We start from the raw sequence: 27,769 nt of genomic DNA, 5'->3' as shown, positions 1-27,769 counted from the left end.
TCAAAATCATTTCGCGTAAAATCAATTTTTACAGCCTTTAATTCGGAATTCATATATTTTTTTTTTGTTGAGAATTTAATAGAATGATGAATTCTTCCTTCACTCTTTTTAATTTTTTGTCTAAATTGTTGATTGACGAAATGGACTGAACGTACATGTGACTATATATGTACTTAATATAAATCAATTGAAAGAAAGATGCCATGACCTGTAATTTGTACTACCCATTAAAGGGATTGATGATAGTATTTTTGCTCTAAAAAATTGTTGAAAGTTTCATAAAATTCCACTTTTCAGGTGATTTGAACGTGTGACTAGGGCTGATGAAATCATTTCTACTAAGTTAGTTACCTTCTTCACTTTTAGCTGATCTTCCTTCTTCATTTCTTTGTAATTAAAAAAGAGCTGGAGGGGCAATCGTCACTAGCAATTCCTTCAAAGTTTAGTATAAGGGTCTCGCACTCATTACAAAATGTTCAGTTTGAACTATAATTACTTCGCATCATCCTCAATTAAAAAATTTGAGATTAGCGAGCCTATCATCGTAGTCCCACCAAGATATTAATAGCTGGAAAGTCTTTCAACACAGGATATGCCTTAACTAGGTGTTGGCACTAAAAATTTGACTATGTCCATTGATCAAGCTAAGGAAAAGGCTTCGTATGAGGCCAAGTCAATAAAGAGGGCACATGTGTATGTGTGTGTATGTATATTCGGTATATAAGTGATGCGAGATACTTTCAAATCTTCTTTCACGTGCAAGCCGGATTAGGAACTTCACGTGAAATTTGAGTAATGATGGGCCGAACAACGTCCTCATATCTATAAATATTTATGTTTATACTTAGAGAAAATTACCCTATCAACCCTAAACCTATTGTACAAATATCAATTCAGTCCCCAAATTTTCAATTTTACCAATTTAGTTCCAAATCTTTGCATGAAATTTCAATATAGTCCTTTCAATCAATTTTTGCCAGAAATCCCCAACGTGGCGATTCAATCATCGCTCAACGTCCTACATGACACGCCGCCAGATCAGCGATTTCCGACAGAAATTTGCCGAAAGGACCATATTGGAATTCCGTGCAAAGGCATAGGACTCACTTAGAAAAATTAAAAAGTTAATGATTAAATTTCTATACGTACTATAAGATTATGACTGATTATGTAATTTCCCATTTATAATTAGGGAAAGAAAAGAGCTCGAGTAATGGGTTTTTAACTGTAATATATCGGGTACTTTTTTTTTTTATAACATTGTGATATAATATATATTATATATATTTATATTGTAATATATATAGTTTTACTGTTTGGTGGAATTGCTTGAGAGGCTGGTTTGAATAATAGCTTGGCAAAGCGAGTAGAAACGCACGAGGTCTCCCGAGAGATCTCCATCAAGAATGTGGTGACGGAGTTAGGCAGATCCAACGGCGGAGATGATGGGGTTGCAGTTTTCCTTTCCGTACAACCTTTTGTAGGTGATAATTACTCCTGCCCCATGTGAAAGATTGTGACACCTCAATTTGCCTTTTGAGAGACGGCACGGCGTTATGCACAGGGACTTCGATTTGGACATGACTTTCGGCTTTCACACAAACCGTCTCGTCCACGTGCGTTGATTAAGGTCCGGCCTTCCGATGTGATTTTGGAGTCATTGACGTTGTGCTACAGATACAAAATTACCACGGTCGGACTGATCATTTCAACCTGAAGTCCACTTCGTAGATGACGAGTTTTTCTCTGTTATTTCATGGATTCGTGCAGAAATATCTAATTGGAAATAGAGGAAGAAATATATCAGCGAAAGCCGTGTAATCCGTGAAGGAAAAAGAAATATATATATATATATATATATATATATATGGGTTTTGATTTCGGTTCAAAACCTTATAACTGCCCATTCGCGCTCTTTCCGTAATAATTAATTGATAAATGTGGTGTACACGACGAAAACCTCCGGTTATTTCATTTTGATAACCACTAATGAGTTCCATATCAGTGGATGACAAGCTTTTCTCTATTATTTCAAGAAAATGTTTAAGCGAAAGCTATATAATCTGGACACCTCGTATATAGAGAAAGTTATATAGAGACTAATTTTGGTGAAAAACCTTAGAACTACTCATCGTACTCATCTTTTTTTTTTTATATATCTAATTGATAAATATGAATAGATGATACTCACAATGGATTTCGTAGAAGAAACCTCCATTTATTTATTTTGATAGCCTGATGGGTCAACAGATGGGCCAGAGGGAGAGAAATCCCCCTTCAACTTGATGGGTCTGTCATATTGGGCCGCGCTGGGCCCAACATTGAACTTTGTCCTTTATATTTTGGTTTTTTTTAAATTCGCTTATTATTTCGTTTATTATTATTATTATTATTATTATTGTCTGTTTGCTATTTTTATTTATTCCATTTTTTAAGAAATAAACTCTTGAATTTTCGACAAAAATTCAGGTCTCAACACTTTAATCTGTCTCGGTGCATGAGAGAATTTTGATCTTACTCTACTCAGTTAATGCTTTGGATACCATGGCCCAACTTGTTCAACAAGCTTGCATTCTCCATCTCAAGAGGATTGCCAAGTATCCTTCCCAACCCTCCCATGCTCATCATTTTTCAAGCCAGAATGCTTTGAATTTAAACTCTCTCTTTCTTTTAAATGGTTCCGAGTGGAGGTTCTATAGAATTGGGCTATGATCTAAGCCTATGGTTGGCAATGCAACGGCCTCCGCATTTGGGTACGCATTTGGGTACAACGGTCTCCATTCGATGATGCATAAAGCTCTATCACGCCTTTTCTTAACATAATTATCCCCTTCCTTTTTATTTGCCCAAGTAAAAGCGCATAACTGTTAATGCACAAGTGTCCGTGAAATCCTGGAAAGCCTTCGTTCTGTAGTTTTCAATTGATCTTCCATCCACTTTTTCCGGTGATAAAGAATTTCAATAAAGTTACCCATGCAAATACAGTGAAGCTAATTCATATAGCTGATGTGTTGCGAGTCCTCCACGGGACAATTCTTTCTTGAAATTCATTTGGTGCATGAACAAAAGTTACTTGCATTCGCTGTTTACTCTCTAGGATCCTGCATTTGTCTCCGTGAGAAACATCAAATTGGGCTTTTCTTGAGCCACAAGGGCCCCGAAATAATGGAATGTCGGGCGATTACCCAAATCCTAACAATTTCACCATATGAACTTCATTGATAACACGGTGTCTTATTATCGCTAGTCACCAAAGCCCCATTCACCAACAACGGGCACCAGCTTGACTGGGGCCTCCAATAGTTGAGTTTCATTTAGAACTTGCTGAGTTGATATATGTCCTTCGTAAGGACCGTACCTCCTGCTTTTCTTACTTCCTGGCCCTTTAAGCCATCTTTGTGTTTTTTTTTTTGCACGACCTCTTTTGGTATCAGGGATGAAGGGAGTTCTAAAAGTTAGGGAGTGGCCAAGATTAAGGGAGTTTAAACCTCCTGTGCTTCTGATGGTATGAAGCAACTATCCTCGGTAATTTTCCTCTTTCCTCTCTCTTCTTGCATAGCACCATGCTGATGTTTTTGGCTACTTGTGCTTGATCATAGAGAGTAATTAATCCTAAATTCAGTAGAGTATCTGACACCATATCCACCTCATCTTCTTGCACAATTGTTTTCCCATAACAAACCTTTCAAAAGGGGCCGTATTCATTTGCCTCAGTTTTTTAACCAAGATCTGAAGAGGCACTCTGTATCAATAGATAACATCTCTCCATCATTAGGATTTCCTCACAATTCTTGGCATAAAGCCCGATCCGTACATAAAAATAGTAATAATGAGGTAGGCTTTTATATTTGAAACTAGCCATATCTTGTTGCCTTCATATATAGATATCATTCCCACATCAAAGGACTTGAGAGCTCTAAGGCGATTCTCATCCTCCCAACTCTACAGGAAGCAAAACCCTTGGTTTCAATTCTCACCTTATAAACTTCTCCAATGTTCTAAGCTATCTTGCCTATAGCTTCTTCAGATACCCATTCAGAGGGGAGTCCATGAATATGAACGCAAAAGTAACAAGTCACCAATATTCCAAGCTATCAACGGTTGTAGTTCAAGTCGTACTTGTATAAATAGGGACATCTTCCACTTCATTTGTATTATCTCACAAGCAATATAACTTTTATAGCTTTTCTCTCCAAAGTTTCTGTTTTTACGATTCTTGTGAGTGTGAGTAAGTAAAGCTGACTTGGGAAGAAATTCTTAAGGTCGCATGGATAAGGGAACACTAGATTAATCGGCCCGTAACAAGTGGTATAAGAGCAAGTCGATCTAAGGCACAATGGATTCACGTTTCGACATATCGTCCGTAATAATTAAAAATTATTACATTAAAAATAATTTCATATTTATTAAGAATTTGATCATAATTTTTAATTTGAAAAATAACAAAATAATGAAATAATACAAATTTTGCGATTTTATACAAAAAAGTAAGCCATATCCTGATTCCAATATTTTAGAATTGGGAGACACTAGTTCGAGAGCCTACCTAGTCGATAACCCATCACCTCCTAAGTAAGGGGTGTGCAAAGGAATCGTGAACCGCTCAGACCACCCAGAACTGGACCGGACGAGTCCAAAACTGGTGGTTCCTAAGGAAACCCGTCCGATTCCCGATTCCAATTTGTTGGAAAAGGTAGGTATCGGACCGGTTCTCGGTTTCAAGTGTGGAACCGCCCACCCACCCACTCGGATCGGACCAGACCGGTAATATATATTATATTTATCTAATTTTTAATTTGTTAACAAACCAAAAAAATCCTAAATCCCTAATGCGAAACTCTCACACTCTTCTCGATCTCTACTCTCCCTTGTCTCGGACTCTCACTATCTCACTCTCACCACGGTTTGCAACAGTTGTCCTTATGCCCGAGTTTTGAATTCCTGGCACGGTCAATTCAATCGAATTCTAATTGGAGTGCCAAGAGCTGGGTGAAGAAGTATTGGTGACGCGGTATGCTGTAAGTGATATTAAAGGCTAGGGCGATTGTTGGATGCGAATTCTAATAGATTTGTGTTTTTTAGTCTCAGTTTTGGAGCAAATTCTCCGGACAAGTTTGGTGAGGGCTCTCTAGCTTACACACTTCCTAACATACTAATATAGTTGGTTCATTAGCTCTGGCTGAGATTGTCTTTGATGAATAATATTGTTGGTTCATTGGTTCTAGCTGAGAATGTCTTTGATGAGGTGTAACTTTTATTATTCTAGAATTAATTCTTTCCGTTGTGTAATTCTTTGTTGCATATTACAGTGTTGAAGTGTGAATCTTGGTGGGATTGTTTCCATGGACCCATCCGGGACCGGGCCGACGGTCCAGTTCCAGAGCGATCTATGGAACCAATGGGTTGTTCCCGATTCTAATTTTTTGGAACCGGACTTTAATGGGTGGTTCTCGATTTTAGGGTGAGAACCGCCAACCTGGACCATGTTCACCTCTACTCTTAAGGGTGCCCTTGAAACTTTTAAGGAAAAAATAAATTTTACATAAAATAACATTTTTCGAACACATATAATCCATTTTTAATGGAAAAAAGTATCGAAAAAGTTTTAAATCTATTGTATTTGTACTAATTCAATCATAAACCTTTCGATTTGACCAATTTAGTCCTAAATCTTTTCACCATTTGTCGATGGTCCTACATGATATGATCAGCATTGACGTGAATAATTTTTAATTTTTTTAATCACATTATTAATTTATGTTTTTTCTTTTTTTTCCTTCAATTTTTTTTCCCAACTGTGGGCTAGTGAGGTCACCGGTCGACCATTGGCTAGGGTCGACGACCCTCGCTTGGTCTGGGTGAGGGCATTGCGGCCCTCGCGTGGATCTTGTTGAGGGCACGGAGGCCCTCATCCATATTAGCGATTTCCGATCAAAATTGGCCGGATGGACGACATTAATAAATAATTAAAAAGTTTAGAACTGAATCGATTCAATCAAGAGGTTTAGGACTGAATCGACGTCAATGCACCGTGACTTTTTTCTGATACATATCCCCGTAATTTAACCAAACGCCGTGGAGATGAGAGCGAGATGGAGTTTTGTCGGCTAGGGAAGTGTCACATGCTCCATTTGCATGCTATTCAAGATTCGTTTTGTTTTCTTTGAGGCCGAATCCCTAACACAACACGTGTATAAATCCGCACTTTCACTTCAAACGATCCAAAGACCTAACTTTACGAATCCAAGCTAAACCCTCCCAAACCCCCCCCCCCCCTATCTCCGACCACCGCCGCCACCCGCCGCGCGCCACCATGCAGGCCTCCCTCGCCTCCCCACGCGCCACCGTGCAAGCCTCCCTCGCCTCCCCACGCGCCGCCCCTCTCCGCCCCCTCTCCCTCCCTCCCCACCGCCCGCGCCACCTCCCCAGACCCTTCACTCTCAAAGCCTCCTCCTCCTCCTCCTCTTCTCCTTCCCCTTCTTCTTCGACCGTAGCGTCGCCACCGCCGCCAACACAGCCTCCGTTGCCGGCCCAGACCAAGCTCAACAAGTACAGCGCTCGCATCACCGAGCCCAAGTCCCAGGGCGGCTCCCAGGCCGTCCTCCACGGCGTCGGCCTCTCCGACGACGACCTCCCGCGGCCCCAGGTCGGGATCTCCTCCGTCTGGTACGAGGGCAACACCTGCAACATGCACCTGCTCCGCCTCTCCGAGGCCGTGAAGGAGGGCGTGAGGGAGGCGGGCCTGGTGGGGTTCCGGTTCAACACGGTCGGCGTCAGCGACGCCATCTCGATGGGGACGAGGGGGATGTGCTTCAGCCTCCAGTCGAGGGACTTGATTGCGGATAGCATCGAGACCGTCATGTCTGCTCAGTGGTACGACGGGAACATCTCCATTCCCGGTTGCGATAAGAATGTTGGTCCTAATCTCGCTCCAAAATCGTTTATTTGTTGTCTTTTATGTTGAGTGATGATGCTTGTCTGGTAGTTTTAGCTTGAAGTTGTCTCTGTTGATGTTTGAAGCTGATAAGGATTTTTTCCCCTTGGGCAATTTGTCGGTCTTTTATTGGCATTTGGGTTTTGTCCTTGAGTTTCTTATCTTCAGCGTGCTCATTTGCTAGTTAGTTCCAGGTGAAATGTGGTTTTTTTAATTGCTGAATTAGATATGTGGACTTCTGGGTAAGTTGTCTGACTGGCAAAAAGTGTGCTTTTCTTCGAGTTTAGGCTCTGAGCACTTTATCGAGCCAATACTTGTTAGAGAGAGAGAGAGAGAGAGAGAGAGAGAGAGAGAGAGAGTACAGTGGGTCTTTCATTTTGACTCTAGATGTCCGAATGCCAGCATTTCTTTTCCTTTCCGTCATATACTCTAACACGCAATGTAGTTTTGACGATCATTTTGGTTTTGGAAGTTATGTTGTGATAGCCGATGAATGTATTATGTTTTGTTTATGTTCTTTAAGTTCAACAAGAATATAGGGTTCTGTCCGGATGTCTTGTTCCTCTCAGCAACCTGAATAATTATAGTTTCTTTCTAGTCTATATCCGAGGGTCCAATCTTGCAGTTTAGTTGTTTACCTTCTCTCTCTGTGATATCTGTTGTTCTACGTGGCTACTAAGAGACATAGTACTAGAACATCTTTTTAATTTCTCTTCACTTGGCTTTCCTGTTTTTATTATAAGAAAAAGGTCAGTGGGATCTGAATTTACCTTCCTATATGAAGAAAAGGTAACTTGGGCGTTTGGCTCTCTTTTAGTGTTTGTTTTACACTATACTCGTGCTTCTACATCATGTTTAGTCTGTGTAATTACCGAAAATATGATGAGTCAAGTCGTCAAGGAAAATTAGGGGCAAATTGATTTTAAAAGGCCGAAAGTTGCTTATGGTTGAAAGGTATCATTTAATCAGGAAGCTTCTGTCAAATTGATGGATTTCATGCCCTCAAAGCTTATAAGGGGGAACACCATCATCTTCAAATTTTAAGGCATTTAAACTTCTTTCTTCTTTTTTACTGATCTTAATGAGTTTAATTTTCAACATACTGTTGTTTGGTATATACTTTGAGGAAGGTCAATTGATATACACTTGTCATGATCCAACTAACCTTTTCTGGAATTATTTTTCAGTCTTCTGAAGAGTTTGCAGTACCAATACTTGTTTTTTAAATCTTTTTCTTGCACGCAGCTGCAACTGGCTTTGTTGGCATAAGTACTCCACATTCCTGCCTGTCACGATGTCGTACTGCTAACATTTGACCTACTTTCTATAACTGTTGCAGATGCCTGGTACAATCATGGCAATGGGACGCCTCAATCGACCAAGCATCATGGTTTATGGTGGAGCCACCAAGGTTAGAGACTTAGTTCTGCTGTTTTATCTTGCTGTTTACCACATGCATAAAAATTCTAGACACTGCACCAATTTCATCCATTACATGACGCGTTTCTTTTCATCTTTCTGATTTTGTTTATGAAAAAGATTCCCATATCATGCTTTTGATGATTCAAATGCTTTGTTTGACTGATGGGTGTATTGAGGGCTTCTTAATGGGTGTGAAGGTCTTGAGCATCTAATCTAGAGTCTTGTATTAAGAAGTGTCATTTGCAGTATTAAGGGATAAACTTTATCCATATAGGGTGAAAGGAAAACCCTTGTTGGAAGTAGCCCGCATTTTGACATAGAAGCTCATGTTTCAACTTAAGATTTCATGGCTAGAAGTTTATAATTACTTGCTTCCTGTAAAATGTTTTCTTATGGTATGGCATATCGTATTGAATTCAAATAAACAAAGAATTGCACTTTGTTGGTGAAGTTATTTTGATTATATGCCTAAGCTTGCCCATACATACATCTATGTATTATGAAATTTAAAGAGAGAGATCAGATGGGCTTTCGCTTTAGTCAGTAAATGCGCAAGGGAATTAACCAAAAATTGCACACAAAGAATCCAGCATGGGAATTTGAGATGCCTTTGTTTCCATGTTGTATTGCTTGATATCTTTGTAAAAGATTTGATGTTCACATGTTCTTTGTGAATTACTACCCCCCTTTAGGTCTTTCAATGTTGCTAGTTCTTTGTGTGTTGCAATTAATTAGAGACTTTACTTTCTTTCTTTTGCCTTTTGTAGTGGAAGAAATTTAATGTACTGATGTATTTGCTAACTTTTTGCAGCCAGGTCATTTTCAAGGCCATACATATGATATAGTATCTGCCTTTCAGGTGGGAACTTAAATCTGTCTGTTAACAAATGTTTGAGTATTGTTTGTTTTATATACCATATAGATAGACTTTTGGCTCTAATGATTGTCGTTCTAACATGATTTTTTTTTTCAATGAGTTTCATCACACGCAATACAGCTACTCCACAAATTATTTATAGTGGAGTGCAGAAAGTCATGTTATGAAAGTTCAATATGTTGTTAGCTTAAGAAGATACGTGCTTTGAAAATGAAGGTGCACTTCTACAGTGAATTTGATTATAGTATTAGTGACGAACATAACTTATGTAAAACACAGTAAAACATAATAAACAAATATGAACTTAGAATGTACTTTTTATACTTACTCCAATGCTTGACACTGATTCCACCTGTCCACTCTGGTTTTGACTTTTGAAGTGGAGCTTAACTATGATAATTTATTGTTTAATGACCTCCTTCGAATTGGATAAACCTTGCATGGGCTTGTATCATAACCATCACCGGATGTCAATAGTTGTCTCTTGGGGTAGTTTCTGCTCCTCCTATCCTATGTCTACAGGGAATGATAGTAGTCTGCTTGGCTTCGAAAATCATTTGCTTCGACTGACTTTATGCATGCTCTTCCTGATCATTATCTTGTCCACAAGATGCATCGGTTTTTGCTTCAATTATAGTGAAAAGTCATGCCGATTGGGGACTGAATATTTTTTCTTTTCTGCAATTCTTTTTCGTAGTGTTATGGAGAATATGTAGGTGGATCAATTAGTGATGAGCAAAGGAAAAACATAGTCCTTAATTCATGCCCCGGTGCAGGGGCATGTGGTGGTATGTACACTGCTAATACTATGGCCTCTGCCATTGAAGCCATGGGAATGTCTCTTCCTGGAAGGTATAGATAGGTTCTTTCCCTTCGTTGCTTGCAATTGTGTAGTCAGTATCCCTGATGTCATGTAACTTTTGTTTTTGCCTATGCAAAGCTCTTCCACACCTGCTGAAGACCCAATGAAGTTAGTTGAGTGCCGGTTGGCTGGGACGCATCTCCTGGAACTGTTAAAGATGGATTTGAAGCCACGGGACATTATCACCAAGAAATCACTGCGTAATGCGATGGTAGTCGTGATGGCACTTGGTGGGTCCACCAATGCTGTGTTACACTTAATTGCTATTGCAAGGTGACTATGCTTTGGCGCCGTTTTCTCTGGCTGAAGACAATTTCACCACAAGAAAAATACTCACGGCCCCATTCTTGGCAGGTCTGTGGGGTTAAAGTTAACTCTTGATGATTTTCAGAAGGTTAGCGATGAGGTTCCGTTTCTTGCCGATCTTAAGCCCAGTGGCAAGTATGTCATGGAGGATGTGCATAAGGTGTGTTTGATGGAATTTTTCTTCTTCCATCTTATTGTCTGCACGTTTTACCTGTCAAAGCATTGCTTATAGCAGACGAGCATTTCACGTCTGTTGAGTGTGTTACATTATCATGATATTTCATCATTAGCCATATGAATTTTTGTTTCACAGATTGGAGGAACACCTGCAATTATCCGCTACCTCTTGGAGCTTGGATTTTTAGATGGTGATTGTATAACTGGTGTGTTCTTCAGAAGTTTGCACAACAAATTAGTGTTCTTGAGTGTGTCTTTTTTCAGGACTAATTTAAATGAACTTTTCTCTAGTTACTGGGAAGACGCTCGCTGAAAATGCAAAGGCTGCTCCTTCATTGGCTGAAGGACAGGTGCAGTCTCTATTTACTTTTAGAAATGTAAGAGATGCATGTTAGACCCAAGAAATATCTTGTTGCTCATAATTTCATTCATTGTATCAGGATATAATAAGGCCTCTCCACAACCCGATAAAAAAAACTGGACATATTCAAGTATTATACGGAAATCTTGCTCCTGATGGTTCTGTGGCCAAAATAACTGGGAAAGAGGGGCTGTACTTTTCCGGTGTGGTTTACATGCTTCTCTCTCTCTCTCTCTCCCTCCCCGCGCTTGTTATCTTTAGCTATGAAGAAGTAATGCTTAAACATAAACGGCGACTGCAGGTCCTGCACTTGTTTTTGAAGGTGAAGAGTCTATGATTGCAGCTATCTCAGAGAATCCTATGAGTTTCAAGGTACATGACATCTTTTACAAGTGATTTTGCGGTATTGCCTTTTACATGTTTTCAGTGTAATAACCAATGTAAAGGTAAGGGAGGAAACTTGAGTTTCTCATTGATATTTATAAGTGGTTGCTTGACAAAATCTTCTATCACTGAATGTGAGACCTAGGGATGCTTTTGCTATCTCTAAACATAAATATTTGTCATGAGCTATTTGTCTTCTCTGCAAACTTCTCCAATTTGGCTATTTTGCTCTTTTTTCTCCTGGACAAGTGAAATCGCAAATTACAGAAGTAATTGTTTTTGGAAATGGTAATTGATGATCGACAATTTTTACTGTTTTGTAATGGATGTACACTGCAAAACTGTCTTTTGTGAGGGGAAGGCATTTTCTTGTTGCTTCAGGCTTTATTTGCCTGTCAGGTCACTTTTTATAGAACCTTTAATGGGACTCAGAAATTTGATGATCCAATTTAGCTATCTCATGCTCAAGCACATTTGCTGATCTTTAGAATCAAACTCTTTTGCCATCCGTGCATTCTCACTAAGAGTTGACTTGCATCTCTTGTGAATGTGCATATCTGCCACATATTGGCTGAATTATTACAGAGCAGATTCATCACAATTTGCAAGCCACATGTCTCCGTTGATTGGTACTCCTTAGAATCACCTTAGCTTCTGTAGTGACCTTTGTGCATAGGGGGAATGATTGCTGTTGCCTGCTACCAGTTAAAATCTGTCCCAATTCATTTGTTTGACCACGGCTGGGTGAGCGTGTTTGGCTCCTATTGCTCAATGAAATTTGATTTTCGCTGCATTCTGAGGGGGAAAACGAACTTGCAGAAATTCTAGCACTTGTAAACTGACCTGTGGTTAAGACAAGAACAGATGTGGAGACAAATATCTTATGAAATGCATGTAGAAGTGGGGGACAGAAACCCATTTCTCAACTGCACATTAAAATGTAAGTAATGAATTATTTTTGGACAATTTCAAAAAGTTCCATTCTCCATTTCTTTAGTGCCTCTGCTGTTGTTCTCAGTTTGTTTGAGGACTGCTGTTAAGAAAGTAGAGCTGTCTTCTTTCTTTACGACTCTGGGCTTCATGGTTCTTTTCTGAACAGTGGCCTGATCTTCCCTCTTATTTGTCCACATGACTTTGGCCCTTGACTATAAGTATAAATTCTTTGTAAAATGTCTGAGCACCTACGTTGGAGAGCTGCCTCACCTACTGAAGCTGCAAATTTCCTTTTCATTCGAAGTATTGTTAAAGTCCTCAAGACAGGTCTATTGCTTGTTTATTTTGGCAGCGATGACGTCTTGATTCTTCCAAAAAGAGATAGTAAGCTCTCATAAGGCAGACCATATAGGACAGCACACTGCTACTTTTCTTCATAAAAAATTATTTGCATATGGATACTATCTGAATTTATGATAACTGTATATTGATTCCTCATTGCCAGAGGAGGGCGCAGGCTCCAACTTATCAGCAGGTATTGCAATAATAATAATAATAATATAAATAGTATCAATTTGCATCTCAATGTGGTAAGTTTTGGAATAATGCTATAACTGGGTTTAGTACTCAGCAAATAGCTTTAAACTCCCTCTGTCACTGTCGAAGCCCATTGGTACCGTAGGGTTCCATGCAATAATTCTCATCTCTGGCTGGTGTACGAATTAAGGGTTCTACAAGAGTGATCTCCAAGCAACCATTAATTATTTTTCCCCAAACCAGTACTACTTCAAACAATGCTATTTTACTCAAACTCACAAGCAGAATTGGTCATAGGATAAAACAACACAGAAACTATTTGATTTAATGCCTGCAATACTGAAAATGCATCTGAAAAGCTGTCCTTAGCATCAGTTCTACTGTTCATTTCCATGTCTGACTTCCACAGCCCTTCTTTTGTTAACCTTGTGGATTGTATAATTTTGCTGTGCTATTCTCGATAGTGATGGCTGTTCTTGTATTCTCTCTACATGGTCACTAAGCTTTACAACTTTGCATCTCGAAAATCCTGCCTTTTGCTTAAAGTCATCTTGTACTGCTGCTTGGCTTTTTAATGTGAACTCAAGATCACAGTTTGGACCCTTTTTTTCACATTATTACTTGGATAGTGTTGCCTGAGATGCAATTCTCTGCCATGGGTGCCTCGCGATTCATCTAAGGATCCGAATTAACTTTGCTTTTCTGTTGGTACTGGGATTTCTAAATCTATATTTCTAGGGAAAGGTGGTAGTTATCAGAGGAGAGGGGCCTAAAGGTGGACCAGGCATGCCTGAAATGTTGACACCAACAAGTGCAATAATGGGAGCAGGTCTTGGAAAGGTAACTAGGCATTGATTTATGTCTTTCCTTGTGAGTTTTGTCACAAATAGGCGTGTGTTTCTGTTGAGGATTATGTTTAAACTAATTGCTTTCCACTAATGACATTGCTTTCCTTTAACTGAAACGTATTAAACAAATCCTTTTTTCTCTTAGTCACTCCATGCTTTCTTTGAAGTTGATTTGTTCTTTTCATCTTGTGAAAATCTACCTGCTCGTTTAGTGGAGAAACATTTGGTGTTGTTCATAACTTAGAGTATGTCTGCTTCCAAACTTGCAGGAAGTTGCATTATTAACTGATGGTAGATTCTCAGGCGGCTCACATGGTTTTGTTGTTGGCCATGTATGTCCTGAAGCACAGGTGTGTCTACTATTCATATCCTTTCATCTACTCCTGTTAGCCAAATATCTGACTATGTGATTTAGAAGATGGTTTTTGATTAGCTTGCATATGACAGAGCAAAAGCGATACTTACTTCGGTTGTTGTGGACAAGAAGTTTAAAAGGCTGTCTTGTAGTTTCTGGAATTCTCTTTAATGATGGAACAAAAAAGGTTACTTGACTTTTCATAGAAGATAGGAGCAAGTAGACCTGGTTTGGATGTCAGCATTCACATTTTGCCTCAGTCTATATGTCACATGGACATGGATATGCATTTCGGATGCAGGTGTGACGTGTGAGTTGTCCTTGCATCTAGATTCAGGACACATGGACTCGGCATAAGATTGTATAAAACTTGAACACTATAACTTGAAAATGAAAAACCATAAAATGGAAATGTTTGTTGCTCGTTGAATGCTATATGCGTGGGGATCATTTATTGTCTATTGACGATTAAACTACCGTACTTCAATCTCTCAATAGTTTTTTTTCAAGATTTATATTACGATATCCACTATTGTAGCAATGTTGCAAAAAGACATGGACATGACATTTTTGCATTGAGATGTAGTGTCCTGTAGCCACACCCTCATGCATGTTGTAGGCTTATGGGCTAGTGACACTAATATGCGAACCCAAGAGAAAATGGATGGTGATATAGGCCACGATTACATGATTTGATTGACCGACTTTTCTATTTCAAATGAATCTTGAGTTTTTTTTTTTTTGGTCGAAAATGAATCTTGAGTTTTATGACCACATTATATATGAATCTTCCTTACAATGCTGGTCTAATTTGGAGAGGTTATACTATACTTCCGCCAATAGTACTTATGTGTCTGGACTGGAATTTTTTTCTCCATCCACATAAGAAAGTTGGGTTGTGTCTTGTTTATCAGTTTATCAGTGTATTTACCTGTCACAACTATATGTAGTATTTGTCATGGACTTTGCAGGCAATCCTGTAGACCCTAGGCTTATTGCTTTCCCAATTTTACTTAAAATATCTGCTCGACATCACTAAATGCTTGTGTATTTGGATTGTGACTATATCACTTCTATTTTGCAGAAAATAGTATGTTCCATTCACTTGACTTAGCTTCATTCATGTTTTTAATATGATAATCCTGATTGAAATTGGATATGAAGTTGAGTGATTTCATCTGTACAAAGTAGAGTTTAGTCTGTAAAGTGATAATAAGTGATGCAATTTACATTTGCTAACTCAATTCTAGGAGGGTGGTCCTATTGGCCTCATTGAAAATGGAGATGTCATCACTATCGATGTTGAGAAGAGGAGGATTGATGTCCAACTATCAAATCAGGAGATGGAGGAGAGAAGGAAGAAGTGGAACCCCCCTCCACTTAAGGCGGCACAAGGAGTTCTCTACAAGGTAGTGAAATTAAATCAAACCACGCTATACTGGTGAACTCTACTTGACATCCCTAATGTTGAACTATTTCTTGCTATTTTTGCAGTACATAAAGTGTGTGCAGTCGGCTTCCAGTGGATGTGTCACAGATGAATAAATGGAGCCAGACTAGACTGACTACTATATTACTGTGTATAGAGTGCGAAAAAGCAGCTGGTTTGTTGATGTACACTATCGCCGGTGGATTCTCTTGCGGCTTGTTTATGGTACCGATCCAGGTTCCTATTTTTTGCAGCCTTTGTAGCACAAGTTGTTATTTATATCTTGTGTTTCCTCTTTTTAGTTTGTTTTTTCTGGAAGGATTGTTGTTTGAAATATTGTTGATTTTCTGTGTTTGTAACAGGAATGACTTTTTTCTCCATTGAGACATTGGAGTGGCCTTAAATTTTAATTGAGTTATTCAGGCCCCTAGGACAATGACTGTAGGGCTCTAATTACTATTGGTGTTGTTGCTGCTATTATCATCGCCATCGATGTCATCCTCCTCCTCCTCCTCGTCAATATCGTTATCATCGTGGACGTTGTTGTTGTCAGAAAACTAAATCCAGTCTTATTAGAATATGTCGATCCTAGATTTTCAATTTTGGAAAACATTGTCGCTTTTTTTTTTGTTTTCGTTTGTTTTTTGATATGTTCTTTTTGCTATCATGGTACTTCTGCGCCCACTTCAGACACGGTATGACAAAGGACAGACCATCTATCTTTTTATTTTGGATCTTATAACCTACAATCTTAAAATTAGATGGTTTGTACGAATTTACTTTCTTGTGAATATGATCGTGAGAGATTGCACCGAGTATGGCGTACCCTCGGAAGAACTGATGACATGTAAGATGGCCAAGCATTTTGATAGTTGACTTTCCTTGCAACAAAGAAGACTGAGGACTGGTTTATCGGATACGTCAGTCACAATGTCTAACAGATCGGTAGCCAATAGCATTGCCCATCTAGCAAGATTGGCATAAGAGAATGTTAAAACATTTCAGTCCCAATCTTGTAGGGTGGATTGCTGCTGTAATCTTGTATGGGAGGGAGGAGCCAAACTTGGCATGTTTAAGATGAATTGCTGTGGAGGCATCGAGTTCCCAAATGATTCGTGTAGAGCCCGAGCCTCGTGCAATTTCGAGCCCCTTGCGTAGAGAAGCTAATTTGGCAACTTCTCTGGAGCATCATCATCTGAGAGGTACAGAAAAACTGGCCATCCAAAGGCCGTCGCAGTCCTTAAGCACACTGCCCTGCTCTTGCCTCATCGTACACAGCTACCGTTGGATTCGAGTTTGATACCTTCTTCAGGCGGATGAAACCGCCTCATGTCAAGCTGTTCAATGGGTCTCGAGCAAGGTTAGTATATTTACAAAGTTGATACTTCACGTCGGATTTACACGGACCGTCATCTTCGATGGTCTGGTTTAATATGTTATGATTTCTCTAGACCGAGAGTTTTTAAACGCCATGTGATATTTGGGTGCGTTCTGCTTCTGTGAATGAGTTTGTCACCCATCAATGAAAATGATCGCTGAGAGAGACTCTGATTTTCGACTGTCTTTCAAGAGGGGGGAAAGCAGAAGGAGAGAGGCGAAGTTGAAAGCTTCCCACATGACAAACTTCTCGCGTTGGCACAAATCGAATTGGATAGACGACCAAACTATATATCCCCTCCGTCCGAAGGAGGAGGATTCGAGATTGGAATCGAAAGACACAACGAGCAGCCATGGCACAATTTGGCTTAAACCTATAAAACTATTGAAAGGAAAATGTTTTCCGAGGAAAGGTTACCAAAAAACTCGTATTTTTAACTATTTTTTAATTTTTAATTTTTTTTTCCTTTTTTTTTTTCCTTCTTCCTTGTCTGGTTATCGACCATAACGACAACCGACGACTAGCCACAGCCTCGAGCGAGGTCCAGCAAGCTTAAGCCTCGCCGAATCTGGCGAGGTGGAGATCTTCCAGCGTTGTATGTCGCGGAGGAGGGCCTTCTCGCCTTTCCAGAAGCGATATTGGCCAACTCCCACCAATCCGACACCACCTTTCTGAATCCCTAGAAGCCAATCGATTGTGATCATCAACATGAAGAAGACTACGCAGAAATTGAATCCTAATCGCAGACTTACGTATGTGTTTAGTTGACGTACAGAGCTGGAGAGAAATTGTTGTGCTTGAAATACTCGGGGAGCAAATCCATGGCGAATTTTGCTGGTCGCCACATGATGAACATCGTCCCGTCCTCGTTCCACGAAATCAAATCGTCCACTGACGGATCGTCCAGAAGCTGGTAAGTCTTGGTGAGGAATGGCGTCGGAGCCTCGCCTGAGGCTGACAAGCTCGTCCCTTATCTGTGGCAGGTTGAACTCTGGGGGTAGAGCAACAAGGCGGCGGAGAAGAACTTTGGAGGTGGAGAGATGGAGGAGGGGGACGATCTCTAGAGCTGGAGAGAGATGAGGAGCGCACAGGCAAGAAGAGGAAGGAGGAGGAGTGCATATGTGAGAAGAGGAAGGTGAAGAAGTGCAGTACACGGACGAGAACCCAGGTCCGGGCGAAAGAAAGAGGAGGGAAAATGATTTCCTCTTCCACTTTTGAATGTGTTTTTTTGTATTGATCGAAAGTGCTTTCCTTAACTAATTTATTTTCTATGAACCGTATGTCCGAAAATCCGAATTTTTTTTTCCTGAAAATTATATTCCGTGAACAAATGGAGCGTTAATGAGAAATAAATTTGGTGCTCATCGACGTTTAGTGATGGATCATGCCTCTTTCTCGTTTGTAGTCCAATATGGTCAATCAACTCTACAATCACAAAATGATCATGCGATTCCAAGCAATGCTGCTCGAGGTACATATAAATGTCTCCATATATGAATAATTGTCCAAAAAGTCTTATACCTAATGTACAACGACAAATTTAGTCATAAATTTTTTAATTTGGTCAATTTACTCCTAAATCTTTTAATAATTTTCCAATGTAATTTTTCCGGTCAATTTTAGCCGAAAATCATGACGTGGCAATCTAGTCAACGTCGGCCGTCTACGTGGTACGACTGATGCTGACATGGTCGTATCCTTTTATTTTTTTCCTCTCTTTTCCTTTTTGCCTATGGCCGGTCATCGGCGAGGCGAGTGTCACCCTCGCTAGCCACCCGTCCCCCAGATTTGGTGAGGGCATCATGGCCCTCCCCGGCCACCCCTTGCCCAAATTTGTGGGAGATCGGCCATGACTAACCATTGCCGAGATCGGCCATAGGCAAAATGGACAAAAAAGAATAAATTCATAAAACTTAATTTTTTTAAAAAAAATCATCCATGTCAGCACTCGGCGTGCCATATAAAACGGCCAGCGTCCATGTTAGTAATTTGCGGCCAAAATTGACCAGAAAGACTACATTGAAAAATTGCCAAAAGGTTTGGGACTAAATTGACCAAATTGAAATGTTGCGGACTAAATTGGCTGCCATATAGTAGGTTTATAATTTTTTGGACAATTGTGCCTCTCCCCATATATTCGCACATGACAATATTGCCATTAATTAATTGTTAATTTGCATTTAAATATTAAAAAACATATTGGCATTACCTGGGAAGTTGCATGATCTTCCACGATTCCTTTTAATACAAACGAAATGCCATTGAGTTTAAACACACGACTTTGATCACTTTTTGTCCAAATACACTCAATATGGAATATTCCACCTTTGTTTTGAAAAGAAAAAAGAAATCTCCCGCTGAGTTTACGAAAAACATAAAACATTCTTAATGTCAAATATCATACGTCTTTTTTTTTTTCCTAAAGAAAATGCTTTAAAAATTTGCAATAAAAAAATGTTAGACCCCTTTATTCGATCGCCATGCACGTGCTCGATATCATAATGCTATCGTTGCTCTTTCATAAAATTAATTATTAGCGTGTATTTTCTATCAGTTTTTTCCATGCGTTCCCGGCCCCCTGTTTTTTTTAATATCATTCCGTCCAATATAAGACCCTCCACCATCCTTAAAAAAAAAAAAAAAAACAGAAATAGACCATTGAGTTTGACACTTGCATTTATCAACACTTCACGAAATACATACAACAAAAAGTGAACCCTTTTCAAAGTCAAGTTTGTAATATATTTAAGGGTTAATATCATTAAAAACCCCAAACTGGTACACCTATGACAAATTTACTTCAAACTAATTTTTCACCACAAAAGACCCAAAACTAGTACACATGTAACAAATATAGTACAAACTAATTTTTTGACCACCAAAAACTCCAAACTGGTACATTTGTGATAAATTTACCCTCCGTTAAATTGGATTAATACCATGAAATATCATATATTGTTAAATATGTGACAAATGAAGGGGTAAAACCCTAAACTGGTACACCCGTCAACTGCCATGTGTCATTCAATTCAGCAATTCGACGGTAAAATTTAACGGAAACTAACGAAGGGTAAATTTGTCACAGGTTTACCAGTTTGGGGTTTTCGGTGGTCAAAAAATTAGCTTAGGGTAAATTTATCACGGGTGCACCAATTTGGGGGTCTTGTGGTATTAACCATATATTTAAATTTAAAATATTTAAAATTCAAGATTCACAAATTTCGTATCTTTATCAAGCTAAGCTAATTTTATTGCTAACGTTGTCCTTTCTACAATTTGATTTGCATCATCTGTTTTATATAAGTTTTACTATTTGTTGTTTAGTGCTTTTCTTTTAATTAAAAAAATCTTCTTTTCTGAAACCTTTTGTTGAGAAAATCAAAGACTTATAATATGTGCATTTAATTGTGTTGAATAAATTTCTACATACACAAGCTATATGCAGATGATGTTGACAACAGGATGTCTAATGTATAGAATGCTTTGGCTCTGCAGAACAGAAGAAGCTACTGATGCAAATTGCAAACCATGTCGAAGTCTGGAAGGATCTTTGTAGTAGGTAGATGAGTTGCTAGAACAAAAATTCGTTAAAGCTTGGATGGACTAATAGAAGGTAAACAGGTTATGTTATGTTACTTTCTCTTTAGGTTAACATTTCGAATTTGCCATGTTGTAGCCATATTATGTCATTTTATCAAAACATGAATGAATTTTCCCATCTGAATCGACATTTGTGTACTCATTTAGACACATCGAAGGAGTCACGCAGCAGTACACCCGGGAAAACGATCCCGTAAATTGGTAATAATGTTGAATAAGTGTTCTCACGATGTTTTAAAACTTTGAAACAAAACATCACATATGCATAGGGAATTAATTGGTTATTGATTTTTGGGTCTCGTCACCACGTCAGACTCGATGCGCCACGCACGACCACCTTGTCTTCAAGAAGGCACCCACATGTTCTATTCCTCTCGATCGGTGCGGGGGCACGTCAGTGGGACAAAACGACGCCAATCTTTGTCTAGATTTATTTTAAATATTTCTTTTCAAAGAAAGGGCTCACTTCCAACTTCATTGATAAGATACAAATCAAAAGACTTAGCTAGTGACATAGTGTACATCAACGTGGACATGCGTAGGCCAAGTGATAGAGATCCACTGGATTGGCAAAGGGATTGAAAAATCAGTAGCTCTTCCCAAGAAATATCTCCCCTCCGGAAGTTTCCTCGATGACTCTCTAGAAATATCTTCCCCCATTTTGGAGTGTTCCCAAGAGCTCTCAAACCAATAGAAACTCGACAGCCTGAAACTCCGATCAATTTTGTGTTCTTTTCGCCCTTAAAATTATTTTAAGAAAAAATAACACAAATAACCACTTAATTTTGAATCAAAATATAATATAATTCATGAATTGTAGCAAAATATCTAATATGATCTTTAAATTTTTAATTTGTCCAATGTGATTCATGGACTTTTTATGTCCAGAGATCATTTGTATCATTATTCTTGAAATTTTAAAAAATGAGGACAAAACACAGAGTTCCCACTGCACGCGATTCTTGTAGAGTCGCGTCAAGCTAATATTAGGGGTGTGCAAGACGGACCGCCCGGATCGGACCGGACCGGACCGGCCGGTTTGGTCTGGTTCCCAGGAGTGTCGGTCCGGTTCCCGGTTCCTAAAAGTGAGATCGGTGTCCAGGTGATCCGGTTCCCGTATCCAAGGAGAAATTGGACCGGACCGAATCGACTACATATACTTTTTTTAAGTTTTTATTTCTTCAAAAAAGTTAGTAAAATGTGAACTAAATCCACGTACAATTCTTTTTCCTTATCGTCGCACCACAATAACTCGTCATTCATCGTCGTTTCCGTCAATATGCTGAAATCTGTCACTCTCTCTCGTTGTGGTGGGAAAAAAAATATAAAAGTGACCGGTTCTATTGGACCGGACCGGTTCGGTCCCCGTTTCTCAAAATTGGGAACCGAACCTCTCGGTATGATTCCTGGTTTCACCTCGGAATTGAATCGAATCAGTAACCGATCACCCTTAGCTAACACCATAGAAAATCTCAAACCTGTGCCTCCTCCATCATGTTTCCACCCAATTAATTTTCATGTTACGAGAAATTCGATCTCGAAACAACCGTGCTGCATTTATGCCGGACTGATTTCGGGTCACTCGAAAGTCTTAGACCGGTACGCCCCGTACCGAATCCGTCCTCCATCAGATCCCGCTTAATCTTCCCGCGAAAAACCGACCGACCGACCGACCGAAAAAAACAATATCCCTGCCGAAAAAAGCACGTGTAGAAAAAAGAAAAAGAAGAAAAAAAAGACAGCGTCAATCTGAGCACGGGCACGACGTCGTTTTCGACCAGCGCTGGTTCGGTTCCTTAGCCTCCCACGACGCCGCCCACGTGGCACGCCCCCTCGTCTCCTTCCGCACGTGCTGGGCACCTGATGTCACAGGCTCCCCTCTCTCCGCTTCACATGAAGAAGAAGAAGAAGAAGAAGAAGAAGAAACCCAAAACGACAGCGGGGGTGTGGCTTTCTGTCGGCAACGACAGCGCCACGTGGGACGCCATCGGACGGTGTCGGGGTCGGCGTCGGGGTCGGGGACGTGGGGGCCCGGTCAGGCGCCGCCGCCAATGGAGGGCCGTCAGATCGCGCAGATCAGATCATGGGCTGCCCCCACGTGCAGGTCAACGGCGCCGGGGAGGGCCCTCGCCTCGTCGTACGGCGCGTCGTCACGTGATGCGGGGGGGTCCGGGTCCGTGGGGGGCGTGGAGATTTTTGGATTCTGGTGCGTGCGCGCGCGCGCTCCCCCGTGGACGGATCCGAAAAACCAGATTCAACCGTATCTGCTAAGAAGAAGGGCAAGTGCATCCTTTCAATGGGGGCATGAATACATACATAGAATCCTATATCTTTGTATATGGTAGGGCTGTCAGAAGAGCTCGACCCGGCCCGAACCAACCCGTGTTTTCGATTTCGGGTCATATGGGGGTTTGGTTCAAAGGGAGCGCCCGACTCTTGTGATTTGAGTTGAGGCAGGTAGCGTGACTCCACCCGACCCATTGGCACCCCTAGTAGGAGGAGGAGGAGGGAGTTGAGGTTTTTCATTTTCTTCTTCTTTTTTTGTTTTTCGTTTTTCTTTCTCCTGGCTCACTTGTATTCGTGCCGAATAATATCAGATCGAATTGGGTTTGTTAATCGCTCGAACTTTGATCTCTCTAGCCAATACAATCTCTTATAATAGTCGTATTGAATCTTTTATACAGCGTCGTCAATCGCGGAGATGTCTGGATGATCAAATTTGACGATCCTTGCTCAACTTGATAAAATTAAGGAAAATATACAGATTGAGCAATGAATTTCTATACTTAAATTTTTTCCTCATTGAGAAAGTAAATGATGTATGTGTTATATAGGTAAGTTGGAGATGAGGGCAATACAATTTTAGGTGCGTACCACTACTCTACTTCACGGCCTAAATTCAAAAGGCTTTAATACTCGATATCAGAGTCTTATTGTCATGTGATTCATATGCCTTTATTGCTTGAGACTTTCAATGACACGTGATAGATAATTATATATATATGTGTGTGTTTTGTTAATTATAGTTATCAGTCGTCTATCATTTGTCAATGTCTTCTGGTGCAATTTTGGTTTTCACTGTCATGTCGCACGATTTTATTAAAATCTTCTGCATCATGAGGCTTCGTTATTAATTCATGGCCGTCAACATTAGTAACCTAGTCAAGTGACAAAAAGTCCCCAAGAGGGCGCGTCTCTCCATGCATTCATATTTACCTAGCGAAGTCTTCACCATATCTGAAGATATTTTATTCCCCCAATCATATAAGATGGACTATAGAAATGCCTGAATTTCGAGGAACTATAGCTAATCAAGATAGAGGAAGGTGGAACCGACGACTATCATAATTGAGAAAAAACTTATAAGATGATATCCAAACCATCATGATTAGAGCATAATTCATCTCTGAATCGGGTTGTTAAGGAAAGACATGAAAGGACTACACGAAGAAATTGTCAAATATAACCGTAATTGTTGCCATGTGGTCACAATAATTATAAGACTAAATTAGTATAATTGAAATGTTTAGGATTGAATTGACCGCCGTGCAGTAGATTTAAGATTTTTTGGACAAGATTAGATGGTGCTTTAAGCTTTTCTCGTTGCAAAGTACCAACATCTTAGTTCGAGCAAATTATTTTTGATTGATAGATTATGAAATATGTATGCCCTTATGTAATCTAACAAAAAATAAATGCAAGTGACTTCATGTTTATAACCGTCTCAATAAGAAGCATTGTGATTTGAGAAACACACCGCCGGACCTAAGGAGCTGGTGGTGGCACCAGCTCCTCTCCAAGTACAAAAGTTCCCTTTAATTTAAGGAGGAAAAATTCTGCACATATACATATTATTAATGAAAAATTCGTGTCTCGCCCCCTAGTCGAATTCTCGATCTCCCATCGGAGAAACATATAAACCATAACGAAGTTTGGGAAGAAAGCATCTAATGCCAGTCCCGTCCACAGGCACGTATAAGAAATTTCAGACCTCGACATACGGAGAGAAAAGTATCTAATGCATCCGGTAGGACGCGATCGTACGAACAAATACTTAAGGGAAAATTCCAAAAAAGGGCCCGAAGTGGAGTCCTTTTCTCAAATAAAGGTTTGAAATGGATGTTGTTTCAAATAAGGGCCTAAAGTGACCAAATCGTCTCAAATAAGGACCTTTGGCCAGCCGGTGATTATTCCGTTACCGAAAAAGGGGTATTTTAGTAAAAAAAAATATAAGTATATTTTTTTTGATTTTTTTTACTTTCTTTTTCTTTTTCTTTTTCCTTTTTTCTTTTTCCCTCCCTAGTCATCATTGCGCTTATCGCCGGCCTCAGGTGAGGGCCGCCCTCGCCGGCGTTGGTTGAGGGCCGCCCAGCCTGCGTCGAGCAAGGGTCGCCCTTGCCGGCGTCGAGTGAGGGTTGCCTTGCTTGGGCTGGACGAGCGAGGGCGACCCTTGCCAGATCTAGCGAGGGTCGCCAAGGTTACCCTTGCCGGCGACGGGCGAGGGTTGCCTCGCCTAGGTTAGGCGGGCGAGGGCAACCCTCGCCCGCCCAGGCATGGGCGGCCTTCGCCTGAGGCTGGCGACCTTCGCTGGCCCCGACGATGGTCGGCGGAGGGAAGAGAGGAAAAAAAAAAGAAAAGGAAAAGAAAAGGAAAAGGAAAAGGAAAAGAAAAAAAATAGAAAAAGGAAAAAAAAAAGAAAAAAAATATTCAAAAAAGTAAAAGACGAAAATACCCTTTGGTCGTGAGGTCAGGCCCTTATTTGACATTGATATGACCACTTCAGACCCTTATTTAAGATAAGATTCACTTTAGGCCCTTATTTGAGAAAATGAAGGCATTTCAAGTCCTTATCTGAGATAAGATCCACTTCTGGCCCTTATTTGAGAAAATGACTCCACTTCGGCTCCCTTTTTTTAATTTTCCCAATACTTAATTTCAAGAACATGATCACGCGTTCATTGTTCATGTGTCTTGATTTCGAATTATATCTTCGTCTTCTCCTCTTGACCTAATTGTGCGAAAACACCGGGCAAATGAGTTGTCGAAGACGATCTTTTCCCCTCAAGTGATCTTCCCACGTGTCCATATCTTCAGGCCTTGGCCTCTATATAAGCCTCGAAGCATGCACACACTCGTTGCAATCGCTCTCGTTCACACAGCCACTTCTCCATTCTTTCTAGCCATGCAAGCTTCCACTTGTCTGCACTCGATCGCCCCACCAACCCCGCACAGTTCTGCTCAGATATGGTCACCCACCTGCAAAATGCTCATCAGCCCTTCCCAGAAGACCCTCCCAAAGATCGTCTACCCGCCGTCGGCCCCGCCGCGGCCAGTGCTGGAGCCGCCGCGGCCGCCGCTGGCCCCGTCGAAGCCGAACTACCCGCAGAGCTTGAACCCGATCCAGAGGATCGTGGCCTCGGCGCTGGACACGCTAGAAGCCTCGCTGTTGGTACCCTTTGAGAAGCAGCACGAATTGCCGAGAACGGCCGACCCGGCGGTCCAGTTGTCCGGGAACTTCGCTCCGGTCGAAGAGTGTCCGGTGAGGCACGACTTGGAAGTGGCGGGCCAGATACCCTCTTGCCTGCGCGGCGCCTACGTGCGTAACGGCGCGAATCCCCTGTTCCCGCCGTGCGGCGGCCACCATTTGTTTGACGGCGATGGCATGATCCATGCCGTCACGCTCGGCTCGGGCAACAGTGCCAGCTACAGCTGCAGGTATACCCGAACGAGCCGGCTCGAGCAGGAGGCTGCACTGGGCCGGCCTGTGTTCCCGAAGCCGATCGGGGAGCTGCACGGCCACTCGGGCCTGGCACGGATGGCGCTTTACGCGGCCCGCACCGGGCTTGGCCTCATCGACGGCTCGGCTGGCTCGGGTGTCGCCAACGCGGGGCTCGTCTACTTCAATGGCCGCCTGCTGGCCATGTCGGAGGACGACCTCCCGTACCACGTGCGGATCGACGGCAGCGGCGACCTGGAGACGGTCGGGCGGTTCGACTTCGGCGGCCAGCTCCGCTGCCCCATGATAGCCCACCCCAAGGTGGACCCCGCCACGGGGGAGCTCCACGCGCTCAGCTATGACGTCGTAAAGCGTCCCTACTTGAAGTACTTCAAGTTCGATAAGACAGGAAAGAAAACATCGGACTCGGACGTGGACATAACCCTCCAGCAGCCCACCATGATCCACGACTTTGCGATCACCGAGAACGACGTCGTGATCCCGGACCACCAGGTGGTGTTCAGGCTGTCCGAGATGCTCCGTGGCGGGTCGCCGGTCCTCTACGACAGGAGGAAGACGTCGCGGTTCGGGATCATGCCGAAGGATGCCGCGGACGAGTCGGGCATCCGGTGGTACGACGTGCCGGACTGCTTCTGCTTCCACCTGTGGAACGCGTGGGAGGCGAGGGATGGCGACGGAGACAAGGTCGTGACCATTCTCGGGTCGTGTATGGACCCGCCCGACTCCATCTTCAACGAGCACAGCGGCGAAGGCGAGCGGCGTCTGCGGAGCGAGCTGTCGGAGATCCGGATCAACACGAGGACGGGGCAATACGAAAGGCGGGTCGTGGTCGAGGGGACCAACCTGGAGGCCGGTCAGGTGGCCCGGCATCTCCTGGGGAGGAGGACGAGGTACGTGTACTTGGCCATAGCCGAGCCGTGGCCCAGGTGCCGTGGGATGGCCAAGGTCGACCTGCTGACCGGCGAAGTGAGCAGGTTTCTGTACGGACGGGGGAGGTTCGGAGGCGAGCCGTGCTACGTGGCCGAGGAGGAGGGTGGCGGCGAGGAAGGCGACGGTGGAGGCGGGTACTTGATGAGCTTCGTGAAGGACGAGGAGAGGGGGAGGTCGGAGCTGGTGATCGTGAGGGCGTCGGACATGGAGCAGGTGGCGACGGTGGGGCTGCCGTCGCGAGTGCCGTACGGGTTCCACGGCGCGTTCATAAGGTCCGAGGATTTGATGGAGTAGGTGTCGGGTTCTTGATGTTTTTCTGACTCTTGTTTTTTCCTTTATTATTATTATTATTATTATTATTATTATTATTATTCTTTTTGGGATTTGATATTTGGGTATTTTGTGGATGTAAATGTAAAGATAAATGATTGGGTGGTTGTCTTCAATTCACTGTGAGAATAATTATTTGGATAAAAAAATAATTATAAATTATTGTGGGGTTTACTCATTCATGAATTTGTGACTCACAATATAAGTTTCCGTGCCTGATTCCCCGGCACCCGATCCCGCGCCCATAAAGGCTGTGCTCGGGTCCCCGACGCTTGACCTCTGGTCCATAAAGGCCTTAGGCCGGTCCTCGGCACTTAGACTCGGGTCCTTGATTAATGAAATGTTTGTTTTTATAAAAATATTTAATTA

General features: G+C 41.6%; 2 protein-coding genes across 3 annotated transcripts; both read left to right on the top strand.

Moving 5' to 3' along the window:
• Positions 1 to 6,232: 6,232 nt before the first annotated feature.
• On the top strand, positions 6,233 to 15,902 carry LOC115681913 (dihydroxy-acid dehydratase, chloroplastic). Of its 2 annotated transcripts, XM_056315514.1 has the most exons (15): positions 6,233 to 6,330; positions 6,364 to 6,913; positions 8,274 to 8,345; positions 9,168 to 9,215; positions 9,931 to 10,085; positions 10,174 to 10,368; positions 10,450 to 10,561; positions 10,715 to 10,784; positions 10,870 to 10,928; positions 11,019 to 11,142; positions 11,241 to 11,311; positions 13,532 to 13,633; positions 13,911 to 13,991; positions 15,247 to 15,405; positions 15,491 to 15,902. In XM_056315514.1, exons 1-15 carry the CDS (start codon positions 6,314 to 6,316, stop codon positions 15,539 to 15,541), a joined length of 1,866 nt encoding a protein of 621 aa, XP_056171489.1. In that variant the 5' UTR covers positions 6,233 to 6,313; the 3' UTR covers positions 15,542 to 15,902. The 2 variants fall into 2 exon arrangements, with proteins under 2 accessions (XP_056171489.1, XP_030461882.1); XM_030606022.2 differs by having other exon boundaries at positions 6,299 to 6,913.
• A 9,561-nt stretch (positions 15,903 to 25,463) lies between these two features.
• Positions 25,464 to 27,428, top strand: LOC115682766 (9-cis-epoxycarotenoid dioxygenase NCED6, chloroplastic). Its single transcript, XM_030607100.2, has one exon. It carries the CDS (start codon positions 25,526 to 25,528, stop codon positions 27,362 to 27,364), a length of 1,839 nt encoding a protein of 612 aa, XP_030462960.2. The 5' UTR covers positions 25,464 to 25,525; the 3' UTR covers positions 27,365 to 27,428.
• The last annotated feature ends 341 nt before the right edge of the window (positions 27,429 to 27,769 follow it).

This window comes from Syzygium oleosum, unplaced genomic scaffold (assembly GCF_021117445.2).
Source record: "Syzygium oleosum isolate NSW1041296 unplaced genomic scaffold, Sole_v2.1 Sole_v2.01, whole genome shotgun sequence".
Classification (NCBI taxonomy): domain Eukaryota; kingdom Viridiplantae; phylum Streptophyta; class Magnoliopsida; order Myrtales; family Myrtaceae; genus Syzygium; species Syzygium oleosum.
Note: the sequence above shows the minus strand (reverse complement) of the source record. Positions and strands in the feature narration are given on the sequence as shown.

Excerpts from the sequence above, each read along its gene's own strand:
- LOC115681913 (XM_030606022.2), top strand. The coding sequence starts at position 6,314 with ATGCAGGCCTCCCTCGCCTCCCCACGCGCCACCGTGCAAGCCTCCCTC. Across the intron at positions 8,346-9,167 it reads TTTATGGTGGAGCCACCAAG|CCAGGTCATTTTCAAGGCCA; the intron begins GTTAGAGACTTA and ends AACTTTTTGCAG. Across the intron at positions 11,143-11,240 it reads AGAGGGGCTGTACTTTTCCG|GTCCTGCACTTGTTTTTGAA; the intron begins GTGTGGTTTACA and ends CGGCGACTGCAG.
- LOC115682766 (XM_030607100.2), top strand. The coding sequence starts at position 25,526 with ATGCACACACTCGTTGCAATCGCTCTCGTTCACACAGCCACTTCTCCA.